The sequence below is a fragment of the Salmo trutta genome, chromosome 3 (assembly GCF_901001165.1).
Source record: "Salmo trutta chromosome 3, fSalTru1.1, whole genome shotgun sequence".
NCBI classification, from domain to species: domain Eukaryota; kingdom Metazoa; phylum Chordata; class Actinopteri; order Salmoniformes; family Salmonidae; genus Salmo; species Salmo trutta.
The window spans coordinates 20,982,100-21,006,159 of record NC_042959.1 but is presented as its reverse complement, the minus strand read 5'-3'; the positions used below and the strand labels follow the sequence as shown (position 1 = coordinate 21,006,159).

The 24,060-nt window shown below is 41.0% G+C and overlaps 1 protein-coding gene across 2 annotated transcripts; it reads left to right on the top strand.

Moving 5' to 3' along the window:
- The first annotated feature begins 658 nt into the window (after positions 1-658).
- LOC115170057 (cullin-4B) lies at positions 659-23,964 on the top strand. 2 transcript variants are annotated; one of them, XM_029726310.1, is made up of 21 exons: positions 659-734; positions 1,156-1,578; positions 2,176-2,291; positions 2,987-3,090; positions 3,373-3,442; positions 3,533-3,606; positions 3,723-3,885; positions 8,750-8,839; positions 9,322-9,404; positions 9,620-9,687; positions 9,914-10,032; positions 10,204-10,396; positions 10,622-10,726; positions 11,945-12,055; positions 17,557-17,642; positions 17,864-17,962; positions 18,169-18,282; positions 18,357-18,462; positions 18,666-18,838; positions 20,932-21,084; positions 22,668-23,964. In XM_029726310.1, the coding sequence occupies exons 1-21, from the start codon at positions 716-718 to the stop codon at positions 22,761-22,763; spliced, it is 2,565 nt and encodes an 854-aa protein (XP_029582170.1). In that variant the 5' UTR covers positions 659-715; the 3' UTR covers positions 22,764-23,964. The 2 variants fall into 2 exon arrangements, with proteins under 2 accessions (XP_029582170.1, XP_029582161.1); XM_029726301.1 differs by lacking the exon at positions 659-734 and having other exon boundaries at positions 749-1,578.
- The last annotated feature ends 96 nt before the right edge of the window (positions 23,965-24,060 follow it).

Genomic DNA, 24,060 nt, shown 5'->3' with positions numbered 1-24,060 from the left:
ATACGGCAGGCTCCGAACCCGAAGGCCCCATTCGAATATTTTAAAGATGAGTCCTTCCTTCCTCACTTCTTTCTATACTTTATTCCTTTCCATGTCCTTTCTATACGTTGAAAATACGTTCTAACCCATAACTTTAGACAGTAAACCAAAAAACTTTAGATAGTAAAACATAGTTGGGTTACTTGGGTACATTAAAGCACATTATTAGACCATGCCAGAAGTTTTTACTACATGTAGCAGGCAGGTAGCCTAGTGGTTAGAGCGTTAAACTAGTAACCGAAAGGTTGCAAGATCGAATCCCCGAGCTGCCCCTGAACAAGGCAGTTAACCCACTGTTCCTAGGCCGTCATTGAAAATAAGAATTTGTTCATAACTGACTTGCATAGTAAAATGGAAATACAATTACACCATCTCTGGCGCCATCTTGCGGTACATGACAGCTAAATAAAGCTTGCTAAGTAGCATGGCCACTTTTGCAGGTCGTCATTAGTTACTACAGACACAAAGTCCTAAACCCCGCCCATTTCTACAATTTATCTTCTGAAATGTATTATTTTAAACCTAACCCTAACCACACTGCTAACCTTATGCCTAACTCTAACCTCAAATTAAGATTAAAAGCATGCATTTTATTTTATTTTATTTTATGGCTGTGCTAACTAGTGGAAACCACTTTTGCAGCAGTAACATGTGGGTAAAGCACTTCCGGTAGGTCATGGAATCGCTTGTAGAAGGTACGTTTTGATATTGAACTTCCCAGGTGTTATGGCAATTTAACACTTGATACATTACATATTTCGGCTAGAAATAAGTCTCTATTGGATGCCGACAAAACTATCTACCGCTCCACAACGTGGATATTAAAGAGAGGCCAAGCAATAGGAAGCAGTAATCAACCATCTTTCTTCTGCCAGCAGAAATAACAAGAACAGAGAGGTTCCAAGTCATTGAGCTGGTCCAAATGGGGCTGTAGTTTGCAATTTATTATCTGTTTCTTAGCTAGATACTTGTAAAAGACCGGACGACTCGGTTGGAATATAGCGAGATAAACCTTGGAAGCGCGACTTGTTAACCCACGGCACATCTGGAGGTTTATGATTAGTAGATTGGCTATAGCTATTAGAATTTGTATTCATTTTTTCATGTTTCCAATAGGTTTACCTTCCCCTAATCCCCCACCGCCAACCCAAGAGGCTAGACCAGCAGCTTCAGATGTAAATAACGACAGCAGTATCACGTCTTCGAAGAAGAGGAAAATAAACAGTTCTGAGAGGGAAGACATTGATTCAATCTCTTCATCTCCTAAAACCACAAATTATTCATCTTCCTCCTGCACCTCCACTTCGCAACACATTCAGAAGAAGTTGAGGTTCGAAGATTCAGTGGATTTCATTGGACTGGATGTGAAAATGGCCGAGGAGTCGTCTGCATCGTGTTCTTCTAACAAGATGAAAACAGTTTTTTTGGCTGGGGGTGTTGGGCACCATGCAAACGGGTTGACGAAAACGGCAGGCTCCACTACCTTCTCCAACAGCAAACCTGGCGCTGCAAAGAAACTAGTCATCAAGAACTTCAAAGGTAGTGTGATATTCAAAACGTTCAAGTGATGGATGGATGCAAGGAATTGCTGGCTGTAATCCCATTTGTCCCTTATAGTGAACGTTTCTTTTAAAATTGTGTTCATTACTTGGCCTTGCCTAAAATATGTGCTTTAGTCTGGCTAATCTATGCAATTTTACAGTTGAATATGTGTCATTATAAAATGTGTGGTTCGAGCCCTGAATGCTGACAGCCATGGTATATCAGACCATATACCACGGGTATGACAAAACATTTATTTTTACTGCTCTAATTACACTGGTAACTACTTTATAATAGCAATAAGGCACCTCGGGGGTTTGTGGTATATGACCAATTTACCACGACTAAGGTTGTTGCCACACCCCCTCGGGCCTTATTGCTTAGTTATAAAATTAGTTATAAAATGCACAATGATACACTACTATTTAAATGCCTGACATGATGTAGCTCATTTGTTTGAATATTGTTATTTTTTATAGATGTTAGACTGATTATGTGTAAATAAATAAATAACAATGGTACAGATAAAAGAATGACACATCAGAGAATTACTGTTCTCAAACTGCTTCCCTGTCTCTTTCATTTTCTTCACAGAAAAGCCCAAATTGCCAGAGAACTACACACACGAGACCTGGCAAAAGCTAAAGGAGGCGGTCGAGGCCATTCAGAACAGCATTTCAATCAAGTACAATCTTGAGGAGCTCTACCAGGTACCTCAAAATGCTACACCTGCCTCATTTCTCTTCAGAACAGCCCTGGGTCATGTTCACATAATATTTTATTTGTCACATGCTTTGTAGACTAACAGTGAAATGCTTACTCACGGGTTGTTTTTCAACAATGCCGAGTTAAAGATAATAAATAGAAATAGTGACACAGAATAAATAAACAGTGACTAACGAATAACAATGACGAGTAAAAATAACATGGCATTTGGCACCAAACGGAAGAAAATGGACTGAAACAGGGTGATGAAACCTGGACTTGTCCAATAAGAAATGCATGTTTTCATTGACCATTGCAAAATGTTTTATGCTCCCTTCCCTAATGAACACTACTCTGTGGTTGTGGTTATTATTATGATTGGCCACAGATGGGAAGCCCTCCTCCCCTGTGACCTTGACTTCTTATTCAAACCTATGATTTTTCAGTCAGTAAGCTAAACACAGTCTTAACAAACAAGCTCGTTTTTTTCTTCATGTCTCTAGGTCAGTATCTTGCAAAAGAGCTTGACAATAATTTGCGTGATATGTCTGCACTGTTTAATAGCTATGTTGAGTTATGGGATGTTTAAATTACTTGGTGGCGGTGTCTTCACTAGGATATTACATGCATAGATAATCAGTGTTTTAGCCCTGAAATGTAATAAACTCTTTAAGCACTCTCCTTTCTGTTTGTTGTTTAGGCTGTGGAGAACCTCTGCTCCCATAAAATATCAGCCAAGCTCTACAAACAACTACAGGTTGTGTGTGAAGACCACATCAAGGCACAAATCGATCAATTCAGAGAATATCCTTTTCTGTGTGTGTAAATAGATGGTACTAGAAAGATATGTTTAGACACTGATCAATCCTTGATCACTCAAAGTAGGCTTTCATAAGTCAAATTATTTTGTTCAAGTATTTACTAGGGGATAGCTTTTGTCATTTGAACTACAGAAACTGAAGTCATGTCCTTATAAAGGTTGATTTTGAATGCATGTCCTTTTATTCATGTGTACTGAAATGACACTGCTGCTGCTTTGTGTTGTTATGCATATGAAACCTGCTACATCCTTGACTCAGTGCTCACGGATGCACTGGACAGTACACTCTTCCTGAAGAAAATAGACAAGTGTTGGCAAGATCACTGCAGACAAATGGTATGCCTAGTACTCTGTCCTTGATAGGATGTCATTTGATTCAATCTCATTCAAATCATTTCCTATAAAGGATTTTTTCCTCTTTTACAGATCATGATTAGAAGTATATTTTTGTTCTTGGACCGCACCTATGTTTTACAAAATTCAATGCTCCCGTCAGTCTGGTGAGTTTCTCTTCCTCAAATCAAAATTCGGTAGAAAACATTGTTCTATTTGTAGCTGTGTTCTGTCAATAGTAATTGGCTTTGGTTCATATTATTATCACCCCTCTTCCTTTCAGGGACATGGGCCTGGAGTTGTTTAGGTTTTACATTATCAGCGACATGAAGGTCCAGAGCAAGACCATCGACGGAATCCTGCTGCTCATCGAGAAGGAGCGCAGCGGCGAGACCGTCGACCGTAGCCTGCTGCGGAGCCTATTGAGCATGCTTTCTGACCTGCAGGTATGGCTCCGCCCCTTCACACAGGGCATGGGAAAGCCTACTCAGTGGATATCTTGTCCTATTCGCTCGGTGAATCAATCCTTAGCCCCTACCCCAGCGGTTCCCAAACTAGGGGTTGTAACCCCACGTGGGGTCTTCTGATGAAAATAGGGTCGCAGGAGAATTTCCAAAATCCTGAAGGAAAAAAATATATACCGAAAATATACTGAATAAAAATATAAACGCAACAATTTCAACAATTTACTTACAGTTCATATAAGGAAATCATTCAATTGAAATAAATAAATTAGGCCCTAATCAATGGATTTTACATGACTGGGCAGGGGTGCAGTCATGGGTGGGCCTGGTAGGGTATAGGCCCACGAACTTGGGAGCCAGGATTAGTTTTTCCACACACAAACGCTTTATTACAGACAGAAATACTCCTCAGTTTCATAAGCTGTCTGGGTTGCTGGTCTCAGACGATCCCGCAGGTGAAGAAGCCGTACGTGGAGGTCTAGGGCTGGTATGGTTACACGTGGTCTGGGGTTGTGAGGCCAGTTGGACATACTGCCGAATTCTCTAAAATCATGTTGGAGACAGCTTGTGGTAGAGAAATTAACATTAAATTGTCTGGCAACAGCTCTGGTGTACATTCCTGCAGTCAGCATGCCAATTGCACACTCCCTCAAAACTTGAGACTTCTTTGGCGTTGTGTGACCTGCACATTTGAGTGGCCTTTTATTGCCCCCAGCACAAGGTGCACCTGTGTAATGACCATGCTGTTTAATCAATGCTCACTAACAAGGATGTAAACAAATATTTTAGGGAAGTACGCTTTTTGTGTGTATGGAACATTTTGGGTATCTTTTATTTCAGCTCATGAAACACTCGAATCATTCCCATGGTGAATGGCTAGGACCGCGACGCACACTATTGCAGAGACTTTTATATTATCAGCGGCAATTGATATGGTGAAAAGAAATGTGTGGGGAGGCACAGAAACTCAATATCATTACCTATGTCGGATAACAAAGAATTTATGCTATTGCTAGCAATCAAGAGGCAAGTCTGTCTGACTCAAACTCCCCAGCTTATGCTTTCCAAATGGGCGTGAGGGCCAAGATGCCCATGCGTTGACTTTTGTCGGGAGATGCTATTCATGAGGGCATATTGCTCTGTCCCACGATTCCTGAGCATGAAACAGCATAGGGGATGTTGGGATCGAATGGTGGGCTTTTATACAGATGGGGCTCCATCTACAGTATGGCGGGCAGGTCTCTGCACTCTAGTTATGAATGTGTCTCCCTCTGCCATATGGACACATTGTATGTTACAGCGAGAGAAAAAAACTGACGCCAAAAGAGCTGAGCACAGAACTCTGAGATACTGTATATGGCAGCATGTAACTTTGATTGTAAACTACATCAAACCACATCCACTGCAGGCACACAAGTTCACAAAACTGTGGAAATATGGGATCTATGTTCTATTTCACACTGAGGTTTGGTGGTTATAGAGGGGGAGTGTTGGAAAGATTTTTTCTCATTGGAAGAGCAGTTTGGTACCTACTTCCCAATCCATTTGACTGTGATCCTGGCTCAGTTGACATGCCGGTAAGTGAAATCGAACAGTTGATCGAGCTGTCGTATGCTCGAATGCAGCAGACAACGCATTCACGGGTCACTACAGAGGAGTTTTGGTTCCTGACTCAAAGGGAATGCGCTGCCATCTCCCTCTGGGAATTAATGTCGCGTTCAAAACAACTCGGAAATCTCCGACTTCAGTGCGTTCAAGACAACTGGGAACTCGGAAAGAAACAAGCTCAGACTGGGATTTTTTTTTTTGAATGGTCATCCAACTCAGAATTCCTAGTCGGGAACTCAGGCCTCTTTTTATAGACTTTCTGACCTAGAAGATCACTGACGTCATGATTTGACCTCGTATTTTTCAGAGTTCCCAGTTGTCTTGAAAGCACCAAAAAACTCATGGTAGGCTACCTTTCACCAGCTCATATTTGTATTAAGCTGGATTCAGTGCTCTCAACTGCATTAAAACCAAATATCGACCCAGGTTGGATGTGACAGCAGAGATCAGGTGCGCCCTGTCGACCACGCCCCCTGACTGAGAAACTCCGACGCGACATGCATCAAGCACATCCATCTCATTAGTGGTGGTGAGATAAGAGAGATTGTCGGAATAATTTGCAATTGACTGTCATAGCCCCATATTAAAAGTATGTGATGGTGAGTTGAAGACAATCAGAATTACTTAGAATGGTTTTAAATTGACTGCCATAGCCCCAAATAAAAAAAAGTAAACATTGGCTGTTAATTACATTATTGTTTTCACATGGTTTGGGTCGTGAGAATTTTCGCATATCAAAATGGGGTCCTGGGCCAAAAACATTTGGGAACCCCTGCCTTACCCCCTAGGCATTTGTGTAGATCAGAAAGGATTGGACAGGTATATGAAAGCTGCTTCTTGTAGCTATCCATTTCTTCCACAAATGCAGGGTGGCTAGGGGTTGATCCTGCACTATGATATCCCTTTGATATTGCCAACCACTTTAACTTTTTTGTTGACAAGATTAGCACACTTGCATGCAAACAACAAATTCTGAGCCTTCATATTCATGCATAATGGACCAAATAATGAAAGACAATCACTGTAGTTTTGAGTTCCACAAAGTGGGTGTGGAAGAGGTGATTATAAAAAATATATATATCTGTAAGTAAGGACAAACTACCTAGTACCAAAAACCTGGGTGGTACATTTTCTGAAATTGGTTGTGGAAAACATTGTGACTCATGTTTGCCACATCTTCAATTTAAGCCTAGAAGACAGTGTGTGCCCTCAGACATGGAGGGAGGCAAAGGTCCTTCTGCTACCCAAGAATAGCAGAGCACTCTTTAATGGTTCAAACAGCCAACCAACCAGCCTGTTATAAGTGCTTAGCAAACTTTTGGAAAAGATTGTGTTCGATCAAATACAAAGTTATTTTACAGAAAACAAATTAACAACTTTCAGCATGCTTATAGGGAAGGGTACTCAACATGCTCGGCACTGACACAAATGACTGATGATTTGCTGAAAGACGTATAGTAAGAATGTGGGAGCTGTTTTGTTAGACTTCAGTGCAGGTTTTGATGTTATTGATCATAATCTATTGCTGAAAAAAGGTTGGTGTTATGGATTTGCATCCTCTGCCTTTTATTATGGATTAAGAGTTACCTATCTAATAGAACACAGAGGGTTTTTGTTAATGGAAGCCTCATGCAAATTCAATTGAGTGTGGTGTACCGCAGGGCAGCCGGCTCGGGCTATTATTGTTTTCTGTTTTTACAAATGACCTTCCACTGACCTTGAATAAAGCCTGTGTGTCTATGTATGCTGACGACTCAACAGTATGCACATCGGCTGCAACCGTAAAATAATTGAGACACTTAACATAGAGCTCCAGTCAGTTGTAGAATGGGTAACTTGCAATAGGCTGGTGCTAAATATCTCAAAAACTAAAAGCATAATTTTTGGGACAAATCACTCGCTCAATGCTAAACCTCGTTTAGATCTATTATTGAATAATGTGGCTATTGAGCAAGTTGAGGAGACTAAACTGCTGGGTGTAACCCTAGATAGCAAGCTTTCATGGTCAAAACATACTCAATGGTTGCTAAATGGGAAAAGGTTTGTCCATGATTGGGCATTGCTCTGCCTTCTTGACATCCGTGTCGACCAGACTGGACTACTGCCCAGCTGTGTGGTCATATGAGGCAAAGAAAGACAGGACAATTGCAGTTGGTCCAGAACAAAGCAGCACGTATCGCACTTAGATGTACACAGACGGAAAGTGTCAGTAACATGCATGTCAGTCCCTTCTGGCTCAAAGTTGAGGAGAGATTGACTGCATCACTATTAGTCATTGTGAGAGGTGTTGATGTGTTGAAGGTACCAAACTGTCTGTTCAAGCAGTTGGCACACAGTTCGGACAGGCATCGGTACAACAAGACATGTAACCAGAGGTCTCTTCACAGTCCCAAGTTCCAGAACAGAGGCTGGGAAATACACAGTATTAAATAGAGCCATGATTACATGGAACTCTGACACCCCAGGTAACTCAAGCTAGCAATAAAACCAGTTTAAAAAAACATAAAAGAACCCGTTACTGCACGAAGGGGACTGTGAAGAGACACGGCCATTTTATATATCTTGTATTGCAATTCCGACTGTGATGTATTAGACCTACACAACCGGTCAAAGGTTTTAGAACACCTACGCATTCAAGGGTTTTTCTTTTATTTTTTACTCTTTTCTACAATGGTGAAGACATCGAAAATATGAAATAATACATGGAATCATGTAGTAACCAAAAAAGTGTTAAACAAATCAAAATATATTTGAGATTCTTCAAATAGCCACCCTTTGCCTTGATGACAGCTCTTCCATTCCTATTTTGGTTACTACATGATTCCATATGTGTTATTTCATAGTCTTGATGTCTTCACTATTATTCTACAATGTAGAAAATAGTAAAACATAAAGAAAAACCCTTGAATGAGTAGGTGTTCTAAAACTTTTGACCGGTAGTGTAGATATTGTGTGTAGGCTGTGTGTGATGTTCAATCCTTGACTAATAATGTTCTGTATTACGTCATGTTTCATGTGGACCCCAGGAAGAGTAGCTGATGCTTTTGCAGCAGCTAATGTGGATCCTAATAAATACCAAATCTCCGACACTGCTCTGTCTAAGACATCATGGGGTGTTTGTCAGCTGTGTTATTAGCGATCAACAACACCCGCGTCGTTATTTGAGGTGATGTACTATCACCTCCCCCACTTAAGAAATGGCTTTAATGTCACCCAATGTTCTCCCTTCTCCTGACAGATTTATCAGGACTCGTTTGAGCAGCGCTTTTTGGAGGAGACTAATCGTCTGTATGCCGCTGAGGGACAGAGGCTGATGCAGGAGAGAGAGGTGATTTATCCCCCTGGGCAGTGCAACACCACTGTCTACTCCAGACCTCAGAGCCCTATGTCATCATAAATTACAATATTCTGAGTCTGACTGGAGGCCACATTTTGATAGCCTGCTTCCAGATCTGTTTGTGCTGTATAGCCAAACATGACATTGTACTGCCAAAACTTGACAATGATCATAGAAATTGGCAAGGTCTGTTCTTGCGCTTTTGCCAACTCCAATGATCGTCATGTTTGACAGTAAAATGTATTGTTTGGCTATACAGCACAAAGCGATCTGGGACATGGCTAGCATTTAGAGTCTTGAGTCATCTTACAGTTACTTCTGGTAAAAAAAAATATGTGATATGTGGAGTGGTTTTACATGGCACTAGATGTTTGTCTGACCCTGTAAGGATAGGTTGCTTTTGACTTCGTATCCCAAATGATTTAGCAGCTGCTTGATGGTTTAATCTGATCACGTTTTGAATGTTTCGTCAGGTCCCAGATTATCTCCATCACGTCAACAAACGCTTAGAGGAGGAAGCGGACAGAGTCATCACGTATCTAGACCAGAGCACACAGTGAGTATTTTTTTGTTAGAATATAAGGGGTTAGTCTTCCAAGAGTCCATCAGTATTGGTGTCATCTGTTTTCAGTTCCACATTTCACGTAATGAATTTTTGATTTGCTGCTGCCTTGGTACCGGTCTCAACGGGATCTACCTGTCTAAATATAAAGGATGAAAAAAGAGAGATTTGACTCCTCATTTCCTCCCACTCCCGCATTCTTTTTTCAGAAAACCTCTCATTGCCACTGTGGAAAAGCAACTACTGGGTGAACATCTCACTGCAACACTGCAGAAAGGTATATATCAGAGACTACAGACTTACCACACTGGGGCATTTGTTTTCTTACAATGGATGACATTTTAACAGAGTAAAAAAAATAACGATGCTATTGTCATATCACTTATCACATGATGAGAGCATCAAATATTAAAAACAAAAAGATATTGACTGTTTTTTGTTTAGTAACATGAACTAAACTGTCACTAAGTACCTTACACTAAACTACTATTTTCCATCTCCAGGCTTGAATCACCTGCTAGATGAGAACAGAATCCAGGACTTGTGTCTTCTCTATCAGCTCTTCAGTCGGGTGAGAGGGGGCGTGCTAGTCCTCCTACAGCACTGGATCGAGTACATCAAGGTATTCTTGAAAACATCAATAGTCCGAATCTGTAATTTACTCTTACTAATTCACTTTTTGAAGGTGTGGGGATACTTCCTTCCAGGTACAAAACAGCTGGAGATTCAGATCATTCATTTGTATAGTATTTAACCTAAAGCAACCCTTGACACCTCTACCAACATCACACAGGCCTTTGGAAGTACGATGGTCATTAACCCTGAGAAGGACAAGACCATGGTACAGGAGCTGCTGGACTTCAAGGACAAGGTGGACCACATCATCCACGTCTGCTTCATGAAGAATGAGAAGTTTGTCAATGCCATGAAGGAAGCCTTCGAGACCTTCATCAACAAGAGGACAAACAAACCTGCTGAGCTCATTGGTTGGTATCTCATGATGATCGCTATGGGAAACATGATAACAATAGCACTACAACGAGTGAACTGACTGAAAGAGAACTCATCTTTTCAAATTGTCTTCGTTCATAGACGTTTGTGTGCATTATGCTCCCGTCAGTTTAAAGCTATTGAGCAAAAATTATATTCCAGGTTTTTTACAAGTAAACTACAAAAATGTAAATTAAACGACACATGGTTGTATTTTGTAGCAAAACACGTGGATTGGAAGCTGAGGGCGGGAAACAAGGAGGCCACGGACGAGGAGCTGGAGAAGATGTTAGACAAGATCATGATCATCTTCCGATTCATTTATGGTAATGTGGTCCCAACATATTCATTTATGGTCGTGTGGTCCCAACATATTCATTTATGGTCATGTGGTCCCAACATATTCATTTATGGTCATGTGGTCCCAACATATTCATTTATGGCCATGTGGTCTCAACATATTCATTTATTGTCGTGTGGTCTCAACATATTCATTTATTGTCGTGTGGTCTCAACATATTCATTTATTGTCGTGTGGTCCCAACATATTCATTTATTGTCGTGTGGTCCCAACATATTCATTTATTGTCGTGTGGTCCCAACATATTCATTTATTGTCGTGTGGTCCCAACATATTCATTTATTGTCGTGTGGTCCCAACATATTCATTTATGGTCGTGTGGTCCCAACATATTCATTTATGGTCGTGTGGTCCCAACATATTCATTTATGGTCGTGTGGTCCCAACATATTCATTTATGGTCGTGTGGTCCCAACATATTCATTTATGGTCGTGTGGTCCCAACATATTCATTATGGTCGTGTGGTCCCAACATATTCATTATGGTCGTGTGGTCCCAACATATTCATTTATTGTCGTGTGGTCCCAACATATTCATTTATTGTCGTGTGGTCCCAACATATTCATTTATTGTCGTGTGGTCCCAACATATTCATTTATTGTCGTGTGGTCCCAACATATTCATTTATTGTCGTGTGGTCCCAACATATTCATTTATTGTCGTGTGGTCCCAACATATTCATTTATTGTCGTGTGGTCCCAACATATTCATTTATTGTCGTGTGGTCCCAACATATTCATTTATTGTCGTGTGGTCCCAACATATTCATTTATTGTCGTGTGGTCCCAACATATTCATTTATTGTCGTGTGGTCCCAACATATTCATTTATTGTCGTGTGGTCCCAACATATTCATTATTGTCGTGTGGTCCCAACATATTCATTTATTGTCGTGTGGTCCCAACATATTCATTTATTGTCGTGTGGTCCCAACATATTCATTTATTGTCGTGTGGTCCCAACATATTCATTTATTGTCGTGTGGTCCCAACATATTCATTTATTGTCGTGTGGTCCCAACATATTCATTTATGGTCATGTGGTCCCAACATATTTCGCCAAACCATCATCTACTTCCAGGTCCTTTTACTTTCTTCTCCTCTTTGACAGGTCTCTTAGAAGCCTGTTGAAGTCTGTCTTTGTACTTTAACTTCATACTCACCTTTTTGAATTCTTGAATAGGAAAAGACGTTTTTGAGGCCTTCTACAAGAAAGATCTGGCCAAGAGGTTGCTGGTGGGAAAGAGTGCCTCCGTGGATGCCGAGAAGTCCATGCTGTCGAAACTGAAACATGGTCAGTGGGTTCCCCATCAGACCTGGGTTCAAATAGTATACATTTTCCATCAAATGGCTTTGCTTGATTGACTGATGCAATGAAAAGGTGCTAAACCTACCCCACTCATCCGACACTTCAGGCAAGCTCAATCAAACACTCAAAAGTATTTTAAATATTTCAAATCGTATTTTAGAACAAATCCACAAACAATCCCCCACCACTGTCTACGTCAGAATACACCACTAGGACTGGGAATGATATCACGATACGATATGTATTGCAATTCTCACGATTCTATATGTATTGCGATTTGATGTTCCAAACATATTGCTCACTATATGGGTTCTATCTTCGGCTGGCGGTACGGCGGCGGTAGTGCCAAACACACGTTAGTTTGCAATTTCAGCGTGTAAAAACTGGCGCTCTGGCGTTTTCCACCCCATGCAACAGGTTCAATTTACTTGCTGCAGAGAGACATGAGAGAGTATGAGAAGACTAGTTTTGATCAGTCATGTAAATATAAGTCCTGGAAACATGTTGGCTCACTATTTAAAAATTATATACAGTAACCAGTCAAAAGTTTGGACACACCTACTCATTCAAGGGTTTTTCTTTATTTTTACTATTTTCTACATTGTAGTAAAGACATCAAATCTATGAAATAACACATGGAATCATGTAGTAACCAAAAAAGTGTTAAACAAATCAAAATAGATTTTATATTTGAGATTCTTCAAATAGCCACCCTTTGCCTTGATGACAGCTTTGCACACTCTTGGCATTCTCTCAACCAGCTTCACCTGGAATGCTTTTCCAACAGTCTTGAAGGAGTTCCCACATATGCTGAGCACTTGTTGGCTGCTTTTCCTTCTCTGCAGTCCATCTCATCCCAAACCATCTCAATTGGTTTGATGTCGGGTGATTGTGGAGGCCAGGTCATCTGATGCAGTACTCCATCACTCTCCTTCTTGGTCAAATAGCCCTTACACAGCCTGGAGATGTGTTGGGTCATTGTCCTGTTGAAAAACAATTGATAGTCCCACTAAGCGCAAACCAGATGGGAAGGAGTATCGCTGCAGAATGCTGTGGTAGTCATGCTGGTTAAGTGTGCCTTGAATTCTAAATAAATCTGACAGTGTCACCAACAAAGCACCATCACACCTCCTCCATGCTTCACGGTGGGAACCACACATGCGGAGATCATCCGTTCACCTACTCTGCATCTCACAAAGACACGGCGGTTGGAACCAAAAATCCCAAATTTGGACTCATCAGACCAAAGGATGGATTTCCACTGGTCTAAGCAAGTCTCTTCTTCTTATTGGTGTCTTTTAGTAGTGGCTTCTTTGCAGCAATTCGACCATGAAGGCCTGATTCACGCAGTCTCCTCTGAACAGTTGATGTTGAGATGTGTCTGTTACTTGAACTCTGAAGCATTTATTTGGGCTGCAGTTTCTGAGGCTGGTAACTCTAGGTAACTCCGGGTCTTCCTTTCCTGTGGTGGTGCTCATGAGAGCCAGTCTCATCATAGCGCTTGATGGTTTTTGCGACTGCACTTGAAGAAACTTTCAATATTCTTGAAATTTTCCGGATTAACTGACCTTCATGTCTTAAAGTAATGATGGACTGTCGTTCTTTGCTTATTTGAGCTGTTCTTGCCATAATATGGATTTTGTATTTTACCAAATAGGGTTATCTTTTGTATACCCCCCTACCTTGTCACAACACAACTGATTGGCTCAAACGAAGCCAATCAGAAGAAGAAGGAAAGAAATTCCACAAATGAACTTTTTATGAGGCACACCTATTAATTGAAATGCATTCCAGGTGACTACCTCATATAGCTGGTTGAGCGAATGCCAAGAGTGTGCAAAGCTGTCATCAAGGCAAAGGGTGGCTACTTTGAAGACTCAAATATAAAATATATTTAGATTTAACACTTTTTTTTGCTTACTACATGATTCCATATGTGTTATTTCACAGTTTTGATGTCTTCACTATTATTCTACAATGTAGAAAATAGTACAAATAAAGAAAAACCCTTGAACGAGTAGGTGTGTTCAAACTTTTGACACGTGTGTGTGTGTGTGTGTGTGTGCGTGCGTGCGTGCGTGCGCATTTGGAAAGTATTCAGACCCCTTCGCTTTTTCCACATTTTGTTACGTTCCCCCTACCTACATGTACAAATGACCTCGACTAACCTGTACCCCCGCACATTGACTCGGTACCTGTACACCCTGTATATAGCCTCGTTATTGTTATTTTATTGCAACTTTATTATTCTTTTTTAAAACTTTATTTAGTAATTTTTTTTACTATTTTCTTAACTGCTTTGTTGGTTAAGGGCTTGGAAGTAAGCATTTCATGGTAAGGTCTACCTACACCTGTTGTATTCAGCGCATGTGACAAATACAATTTGATTATTCTAAAATGTATTTAAATATATTTTTGGGACTATGTGAAAACAGGTTTTTATTTTTTCCACTTTTATAAAAACAGAAATACCTTATTTACATAAGAATTCAGACCCTTTGCTATGAGACTTGAAATTGAGTATGCTGTTTCCATTCATCATCATTTATGTTTCTACAACTTGATTGGAGTCCACATGTGGTAAGTTCAATTGATTGGACATGATTTGGAAAGGCACACACCTGTCTATATGAGGTCCCACAGTTAACAGTGTATGTCAGAGCCAAAACCAAGCCATGAGGTCGAAGGAATTGTCCGTAGAGCTCCGAGACAGTGTCTAGGCACAGATCTGGGGAAGGTTACCAAAACATTTCTGCAGCATTGAAAGTCGCCAAGAACACAGTCTTAAATGGAAGAAGTTTGGAACCACCAAGACTCTTAGAGCTGGCCGTCCGGCCAAACTGAGCAATCGGGGGAGAAGGGCCTTGGTCAGGGAGGTGACCAAGAACCCGATTGTCACTCTGACAGAGCTCTACAGATGAACTCTGGAAATAGAAGAACCTCGCAGAAGGACAACCATCTCTGCAGCACTCCACCAATCAGGCCTTTATGGTAAAGTGGCCAGACGGAAGACAGTCCTCAGTAAAAGGCACATGACAGCCCGCTTGGAGTTTGGCAAAAGGCACCTAAAGGCCTCTCAAACCATGAGAAACAAGATTCTCTGGTCTGATGAAACCAAGATTGAACTCTTTGGCCTGAATGCCAAGCGTTGCGTCTAGAGGAAACCAGGCACCAATCATCACCTGGCCAGTACCATCCGTACGGTGAAGCATGGTGGTGGCAGCATCATGCTGTAGGGATGTTTTTCAGCGGCAGAGACTGGGAGACTAGTCAGGATCGAGGCAAAGATGAATGGAGCAAAGTACAGAGAGATCCTTGATGAAAACCTGCTCCAGAGCTCTCAGGACCTCCGACTGGGGTGAAGGTTCACCTTCCAACAGGACAACGACCCTAAGCACACAGCTAAGACAATGCAGGAGTGGCTTCGGGACAAGTATTTAAATGTCCTTGAGTGGCCCAGCCAGAGCCTTGACTTGAACCCAATCGAACATCTCTGGAGACCTGAAAATAGCTGTGCAATGACGCTCCCCATCCAACCTGACCAGAGCTTGAGAGGATCTGCAGAGAAGAATGGGAGAAACTCCCCAAATACAGGTGTGCCAAGCTTGTAGTGTCATACCCAAGAAGACTTGAGGCTGTAATCGCTGCCAAAGGTGCTTCAACAAAGTACTGAGTAAAGGGTCTGAATACTTACAGTTGAAGTCGGAGGTTTACATTCACCTTAGCCAAATACATTTAAACTCAGTTTGTCAAAATTCCTGACATTTAATCCTTGTAAAAATTCCCTGTTTTAGGTCAGTGAGGATCACCACTTTATTTTAAGAATGTGAAATGTCAGAATAATAGTAGAGTGATTTATTTCAGCTTTAATTTCTTTCATCACATTCCCAGTGGGTCAGAAGTTTACATACACTCAATTAGTGTTTGGTAGCATTGCCTTTAAATTGTTTAACTTGGGTCAAACGTTTCGGGTGGCCTTCCACAAGCTTCCCACAATAAATTGGGTGAATTTTGGCCCATTCCTCCTGACAGAGCTGGTGGAACTGAGTCAGGTTTGTAGACCTCCTTGCTCGCACACGCTTTTTTTAGTTCTGGACTCAAATGTTCTATAGGATTGAGGTCAGGGCTTTGTGATGGCCACTCCAATACCTTGACTTTGTTGTCCTTAAGCCATTTTGCCACAACTTTGGAAGTTTGCTTGGAGTCATTGTCCATTTGGAAGAATTTTGTGAAGTGTACCAGTCCCTCTTGCAGCAAAGTACCCCCACAACATGATGCTGCCACCCCCGTGCTTCACTGTTGCGATGGTGCGGCCTTTCTGGTTATGTCGATATAGGACTCGTTTTACTGTGGATATAGATACTTTTGTACCTGTTTCCTCCAGCATCTTCGCAAGGTCCTTTGCTGTTCTGTGATTGATTTGCACTTTTCGCACCAAAGTACGTTCGTTTCTAGGAGACAGAACGCGTCTTCTTCCTGAGCGGTATGACGGTGGCATGGTGTTTATACTTGAGTACTATTGTTTGTACAGATGAACGTGGTACCTTCAGGCATTTGGAAATTGCTCCCAAGGATGAACCAGACTTGTGGAGGTCTACAAAAAAAAACGGAGGTTTTGGCTCATTTCTTTTGATTTTCCCATGATGTCAATCAAAGAGGCACTGAGTCTGAAGGTAGGCCTTGAAATACAGCCACAAGTACACCTCCAATTGACTTAAATGATGTCAATTAGCCTGTCAGAAGCTTCTAAAGCCATGACATCATTTTCTGGAATTTTCCAAGCTGTTTAAAGGCACAGTCAACTTAGGGTATGTAAACTTCTGACCCACTGGAATTGTGATACAGGGAATTATAAGTGAAATAATCTGTCTGTAAACAATTGTTGGAAAAATTACTTGTCATGCACAAAATAGATGTCCTAACCAACTTGCCAAAACTATAGTTTGTTAACAAGAAATTTGCGGAGTGGTTGAAAAATGTTGTTTTAATGACTTCAATCTAAGCTTATGCAAACTTCCGACTTCAACTGTATGCAAATGTAATATTCGGGTTTTTTTATTTATAAATTTGCAATGATTTCAAAAACCTGTTTTTGCGTTGTCATTATGGGCTATTGTGTGTAGATTGAGGGGGAAAAAACAATTTGAATACATTTTAGAATAAGGCTGTAACGTAACAAAATGTGGAAAAAGTCAAGGTGTGTGTGTGTGTGTGTGTGTGTGTGTGTGTGTGTGTGTGTGTGTGTGTGTGTGTGTGTGTGTGATTTAATATATATCAGTATATGCTGTATATGTGTTTATGTATTATTTTATACAAAAAATACTTTTGAGTCAAAGTATCAATATAATATTGCAGTATGTAACTATATAAATCCCCCCCATCACTAGCTACTACTATTAACTGTACACATAGAACTTTGACCAACAACTATGAAGCATGTGATACTGAATGAGGCTAGGGACTCGTAACCTTGGTCCTTTCTTTAGAATGTGGAGCGGCATTCACCAGCAAGCTGGAAGGCATGTTCAAGGACATGGAGCTTTCCAAGGACATCATGGTGCAGTTCAAACAGGTACACATGCTTTTGTCCATCTCTGTTTTAGGACAACAGTATCAAAAACGTTAAGCAGTCAGCTATCCATATGTAAAAAAATATATATATTATAATAATAATAATTATATCTTTGAACTTTTTGTGGCAATATTTTCACAAATAACTTTAGAATTATTAGCCTAGATTTTTCTCATTAGACACCATTGGTTGGTTTGTTTCTCACTTTTCCTATTACATAGTGTCAAAACCTCCCTGGTAACATTGAGCTGACGGTGAACATCCTCACCATGGGATACTGGCCCACCTACGTCCCAATGGAGGTCCATCTGCTCCCAGAGGTTAGTGCAAATATCAAACCCTTCAGGCTCTCTGTTATTTTATGACCTGCTATGTAATGCATTTGGTTTATGTCACACATGGTATCTTGTTCCCTTTTTTATAGTGCAGTACTTTTGACCAGGGAACTATATAGGGAATAAGGTGCAATTTGGGACAAAGCCATAGTCATTGTCTATGATTATTTTTAACACTCCTTCTTGGCCAGATGGTGCGGCTGCAGGAGATTTTCAAGACGTTTTACCTTGGCAAGCACAGTGGCAGAAAGCTACAGTGGCAGTCGACATTAGGCCATTGTGTTTTAAAAGCTGAATTTAAAGAGGTACAGTAGCTAGTAATATTTATTAATCTAGTATGTTAGGCAGAAATTCATTGTGATAACTTTTCCACAAACAGGGCAAAAAGGAGCTTCAGGTATCCCTGTTTCAGACACTAGTGCTGCTCATGTTCAATGAAGGAGAGGAATTCACCTTAGAGGAGATCAAGCTAGCTACAGGAATAGGTATGTATGATCACAATGTACTCAGTCATGACACAAATCCTAATGGATCAAATATAGCAGTCCTCTTGAGACATTTTCAGACATGTTGCTTAAACTGTATCAATTATTATCACTATCATCTTTTCTATTTGATTGAACCACAAGCTTTTGCCCAGTCTTTTTGGTTTGAGTTTGCGTTGACCTAAAGTGAGATGTGTGTGCAGAGGATGGCGAGCTGCGGCGGACCCTGCAGTCGTTGGCGTGTGGCAAGGCGCGCGTCATCCACAAAGTCCCCAAGAGCAAAGACGTGGAGGACGGAGACAAGTTCTCGTGTAACGATGACTTCAAACACAAACTCTTCAGGATCAAGATCAACCAGATCCAGATGAAAGAAACGGTATATTCTCTTTCTCAGCAGGGCTGTAGTCATTAGGAGGAAATATTTGTATTGTTTTTATTGAACAGGTAGTCCCTGGCTGTTCGTTTTAGTGCATAATGAATATGTCCCAATGCTATTTAGATGGGAATATGAGTCTCAGTCCGGTCTAGTTCTAGCACTAACGTTTCTGAACTATGCATTGCCCCTTAGAGGTGGGTGTTCCCATGTCTGCTACTCTCCACCATGTAGTAGTAATAATAATATATGCCATTTATCAGACTCTTTTTTCCAAAGCCACTTAGTCATGTACAGTTGAAGTCGGACGTTTACATACACCTTAGCCAAATACATTTAAAATCAGTTTTTCACAATTCCTGAAATTTAATCCCAGTAAAAAATCCCTGTCTTAGGTCAGTTAGGATCACCACTTTATTTTAAGAATGTGAAATGCCAGAATAATAGTAGAGAGAATTATTTATTTTAGACTTTATTTCTTTCATCACATTCCCAGTGGGTCAAAAGTTTGCATACACTCAATTAGTGTTTGGTAGCATTGCCTTTAAATTGTTTAACTTGGGTCAAATGTTCAAGTAGCCTTCCACAAGCATCCCACAATAAGATTGGTGAATTTTGGCCTATTCCTCCTGACAGAGCTGGTGTAACTGAGTCAGGTTTGTAGGCCTCCTTGCTCGCACATGCTTTTTCAGTTCTTCACACACATTTTCTATAGGATTGAGGTCAGGGCTTTGTGATGGCCACTCCAATACCTTGACTTTGTTGTCCTTAAGCCATTTTGCCACAACTTTGGAATGCTTGGGGTCATTGTCCATTTTTGGAATACCCATTTGTGACCAAGCTTTAACTTCCTGACTGATGTCTTGAAATGTTGCTTCAATAGTATCTACATAATTTTCCTTCCTCATGATGCCATCTATTTTGTGAAGTGCACCAGTCCCTCCTGCAGTAAAGCACCCCCACAACATGATGCTGCCACCCCCGTGCTTTACAGTTGGGATGGTGTTCTTTGGCTTGCAAGCCTCCCCCCTTTTCCCTCCAAACATTATGGCCAAAGAGTTCTATTTTTGTTTCATCAGACTAGAGGACATTTCTCCAAGAAGTACTATCTTTGTCCCCATGTGCAGTTGCAAACCGTAGTCTGGCTTTTTTATGGTGGTTTTGGAGCAGTGACTTCTTCGTTGTTGAGCGGCCTTTCAGGTTATGTCGATATAGGACTCATTTTACTATGGATATAGATACTTTTGTACCTGTTTCCTCCAGCATCGTCCTTTGCTGTTGTTCAGGGATTGATTTGCACTTTTCGCACCAAAGTACATTAATCTCTTGGAGACAGAACACGTCTCCTTCCTGAGCGGAATGACGGCTGGGTGGTTCCATGCTGTTTATACTTGCGTACTATTGTTTGTACAGATAAACGTGGTACCTTCAGGCGTTTGGAAATTTCTCCCAAGGATGAACCAGACTTGTGGAGGTCTACAATTTTGTTTGAGGTCTTGGCTGATTTTCTTTTGATTTTCCCATGATGTCAAGCAAAGAGGCACTGAGTTTGAAGGTAGGCCTTGAAATACATCCACAGGTACACCTCCAATTGACTCAAATGATGTCAATTAGCCTATCAGAAGCTTCTAATGCCATGACATCATTTTCTGGAATTTTCCAAGCTGTTTAAAGGCACAGTCAACCTAGTGTATGTAAACTTCTGACCCACTGGAATTGTGATACAGTGAAATAATCTGTCTGTAAACAATTGTTGGAATAATTACTTGTGTCATGCACAAAGCAGATATCCTAACCGACTTGCCAAAACTATAGTTTGTTAACAAGAAATTTGTGGAGTGGTTGAAAATGTTGTTTTAATGACTCCAACCTAAGTGAATGTAAACTTCCAACTTCAACTGTATACATTTGACTTATAGGTGGTCCCGGGAATTGAACCCACTATCCTGGCGTTGGCAGTGCCATGCCCTGCTAACTGAGCTACTTCATCAGTCTCACCCATTTGATTCTATCTGTACTGTCTATCTATAAAGAAAAGGAAAATGGGTGGGGGGGGATATTAGCCACTCATTCATTTGGTGGATTGTCCTTGGTAGGTGGAGGAGCAAGCCAGCACCACGGAACGAGTCTACCAGGACCGGCAGTATCAGATCGACGCCGCCATCGTCAGGATCATGAAGATGAGGAAGACTCTGAGCCATAACCTCTTGGTGTCGGAAGTGTACAACCAACTCAAGTTCCCTGTCAAGGTGAGTGAACGAAGGACAAACATGTGTGAAACACATGACCTTGTGTGCAAGAAGACTACTCACTCAGAGGGGAAGTTTTCTGAAAGCATTGTAGCGAACGTGGTACTTTATTTACCCAGACTGACCTTCCACCATACATTTTGCAATTGTTATTCCGGTCTCTGTGCATAACCTGGTCTCAGAGCATTTTGTATTATTCTGAATGCAAATCTAACACTCCGTTTTGTATTATATGTTACGTTTTGTATGGTATTTATTATTTGTGGATGTCCATCACCCATTTCGTATGATATGTTACGAATTACAATTCAAATTATATGTTAAGAATTTGCAAAACGTACAATGTTACGAATTTGCTAAATGTACAATATGTTAAGTATTTGTAAAATGTAACGAATTTGCAAATCGTATGATATGTTCTGAAATATATCTAGGTGGCTAAGGTTAGCTAGCTCACTAATGTTAGCTGGGTTAGGGTTAAGTTTAGGAGTTAGGTTTTTTACCTTTATTTAACTAGGCAAGTCAGTTAAGAACATATTCTTATTTTCAATGACGGCCTAGGAACAGTGGGTTAACTGCCTTGTTCAGGGGCAGAATGACAGATTTTTACCTTGTCAGCACGGGAATTTGATCTTGCAACCTTTCGGTTACTAGTCCAACGCTCTAACCACTAGGCTACCTGCTGCCCAAGGGGCGGGTTAGGGGAAGGGTTAGTTAAAACAGAAACTAAGCTTAAAACCACAAACAGCAAGCAATGCAGATGTAGAAGCACAGTGGCTAGGAAAGACTTCCTAGAAAGGCAGGAACCTAGGAAGAAACCTAGAGTGGAACCAGGCTCTGAGGGGTGGCCAGTCCTCTTCTGACTGTGCCAGGTGGAGATGGTACATGGCCATTAAGGCCAGATTGTTCTTCAAGCTGTTCATAGATGACCAGCAGGGTCATTCAGAGGTCGGGCAGCAGGCGTGGTAGAGGGAGAGAGAATCAAAAACAGCAGGTCCAGGACAAGGTAGCACATCCGGTGAACAGGTCAGGGTTCCATAGCCACAGGCAGAACAGTTGAAACTGGAGTAGCAGCACGACCAGGTGGACTGGGGACAGCCAGGAGTCATCAGGACAGGTAGTCCTGAGGCATGGTCTTATGGCTCAGATCCTCAGAGAGGAGAGGGAGGGAATTAGAGGGAGCATACTTAAATTCATACAGGACACCAGATAAGACAGGAGAATTACACCAGATATAACAGACTGACCCTAGCCCCCTGGGGACACTGTGGTCCCGTCCGACGATATCCCCGGAGACCCATCCACCCAAACCAACCTCCTTATGTTTTTGCCTTAAGTAACCATCTGTCTTATATTACCAAACAGAACATATCATACTAAATGGAGTGTCTCGAATATATGTACGGAACACTATGAAATGCTCTGAGACCAGTTTGCAGTGTGACTTGGTGGCTAAGAGAAAGTGCCTTGTTAGCTACGAGGCTTTAGGAAAACTCATGTATGATCCAAGTACATTTCCAAGCACTTCAGAGTGGACTGTAATTTTGAGATTTTCTGTTTGCTGACACTCACTTTCTCAACAGCCTGCTGACCTAAAGAAGAGAATAGAGTCTCTCATTGACAGAGATTACATGGAGCGCGACAAGGAGAACCCCAACCAATACAACTATGTGGCTTAAAGAGAGTTAGACAGAGCGAGGGATGAAGAGAGGGAGATGGAGAGCAGGTGGTCCAGTCAGGCTGAAGGCTTCCCTGAGCACTCTGTCCCATGGATGCTCTTCCTCTTGCTCTTCTGCACACATGGATGTCAGCGTTACCCTCTTTAACCCAGCAACCGACAACTGAATGGATACTGCTCGGCGGGATTTTATCAGGGGCCTGTTTTCCTGTGGACTGCATGCCCATTAAACAAGAATATCGTCCATTCTTTTCTCAGTGCCGCTCAGTGAGAACTGGACTAGCTACCTTGGACAAAAAAAGACAAACCAATGTTGTTCAGTTTGTTCTTTTTTTACGGAGAGGGGAAAAAAGTATTTATTTTCAAACTTAGATCTTTGTCCATTGTCGTTTGTTTATGGCATTCTGTCCCTTGTTTTTTAAGTCACTACTTTATTTGATTTTAATTCACTCTACTGTCCCATGCAAATGTTCAAACACCTAACATGGTTCTTAACATACTGCACTTGGAAGAAAAGAGAAAAATAAAAGTAAAGCTTGTCTCCTCAATCTATGTTGTATGTGAGACCCATGGATAAACATTCACAGTAGGATATTATTTTTCTTTGGTTGATTTCAGTGTCAAATGTGCGCACCTGCAGCCAAGTCATACAATTCTCAGTAGCTATTAGTCACAACCTACTCCTGTTTATTAACAGCAACAACAGCAATCAATGGGATGATTGTTAAGAAGTAGCAAGGCAATATGAGGAATTGACAATATGTGCCAAAAATAGAGCACTTCTTTTGTTATATGATTTGTTAATGCTGCTAAACAAACACTTTAACTTGTACATGTTATATGCATTTAGTTTTCCATTTTACTTTAGCCCTGACTGTTTCAATGTTTTCTTTTTTATAGACAAGACTTTACAAATGTATTAATTTTAGTTGCGAACTTCAACAGAGATTATATACTATTAAAAGCACAGCCACATCAGTCCCTGTTTCCCTTCATGTTCCCAAGTATGATATCTCTTAAGTTCCAAGCATTATATTATTTGTAAGTCCTCTCTGGAGGCCTTATGGAAGGCCTTGTGTTTGTGGATAGATGGAGTTGTTTGATATCTCAACAGATGAAACTGTTTATTGAGAAATCATGCTTGACTGGACTTTTTGCCCTGTCTGAATAAATGTTTGTTTTATTGCTTCAGATTAAAAAAATTGTCAGTGTTTCTATTTTGTTTTCCCCCTTCATCTGTTCGTTTTCTTAGACATCTCACCCCCCCAATAGTAAGATAGTATTGGCATGTAGTATAT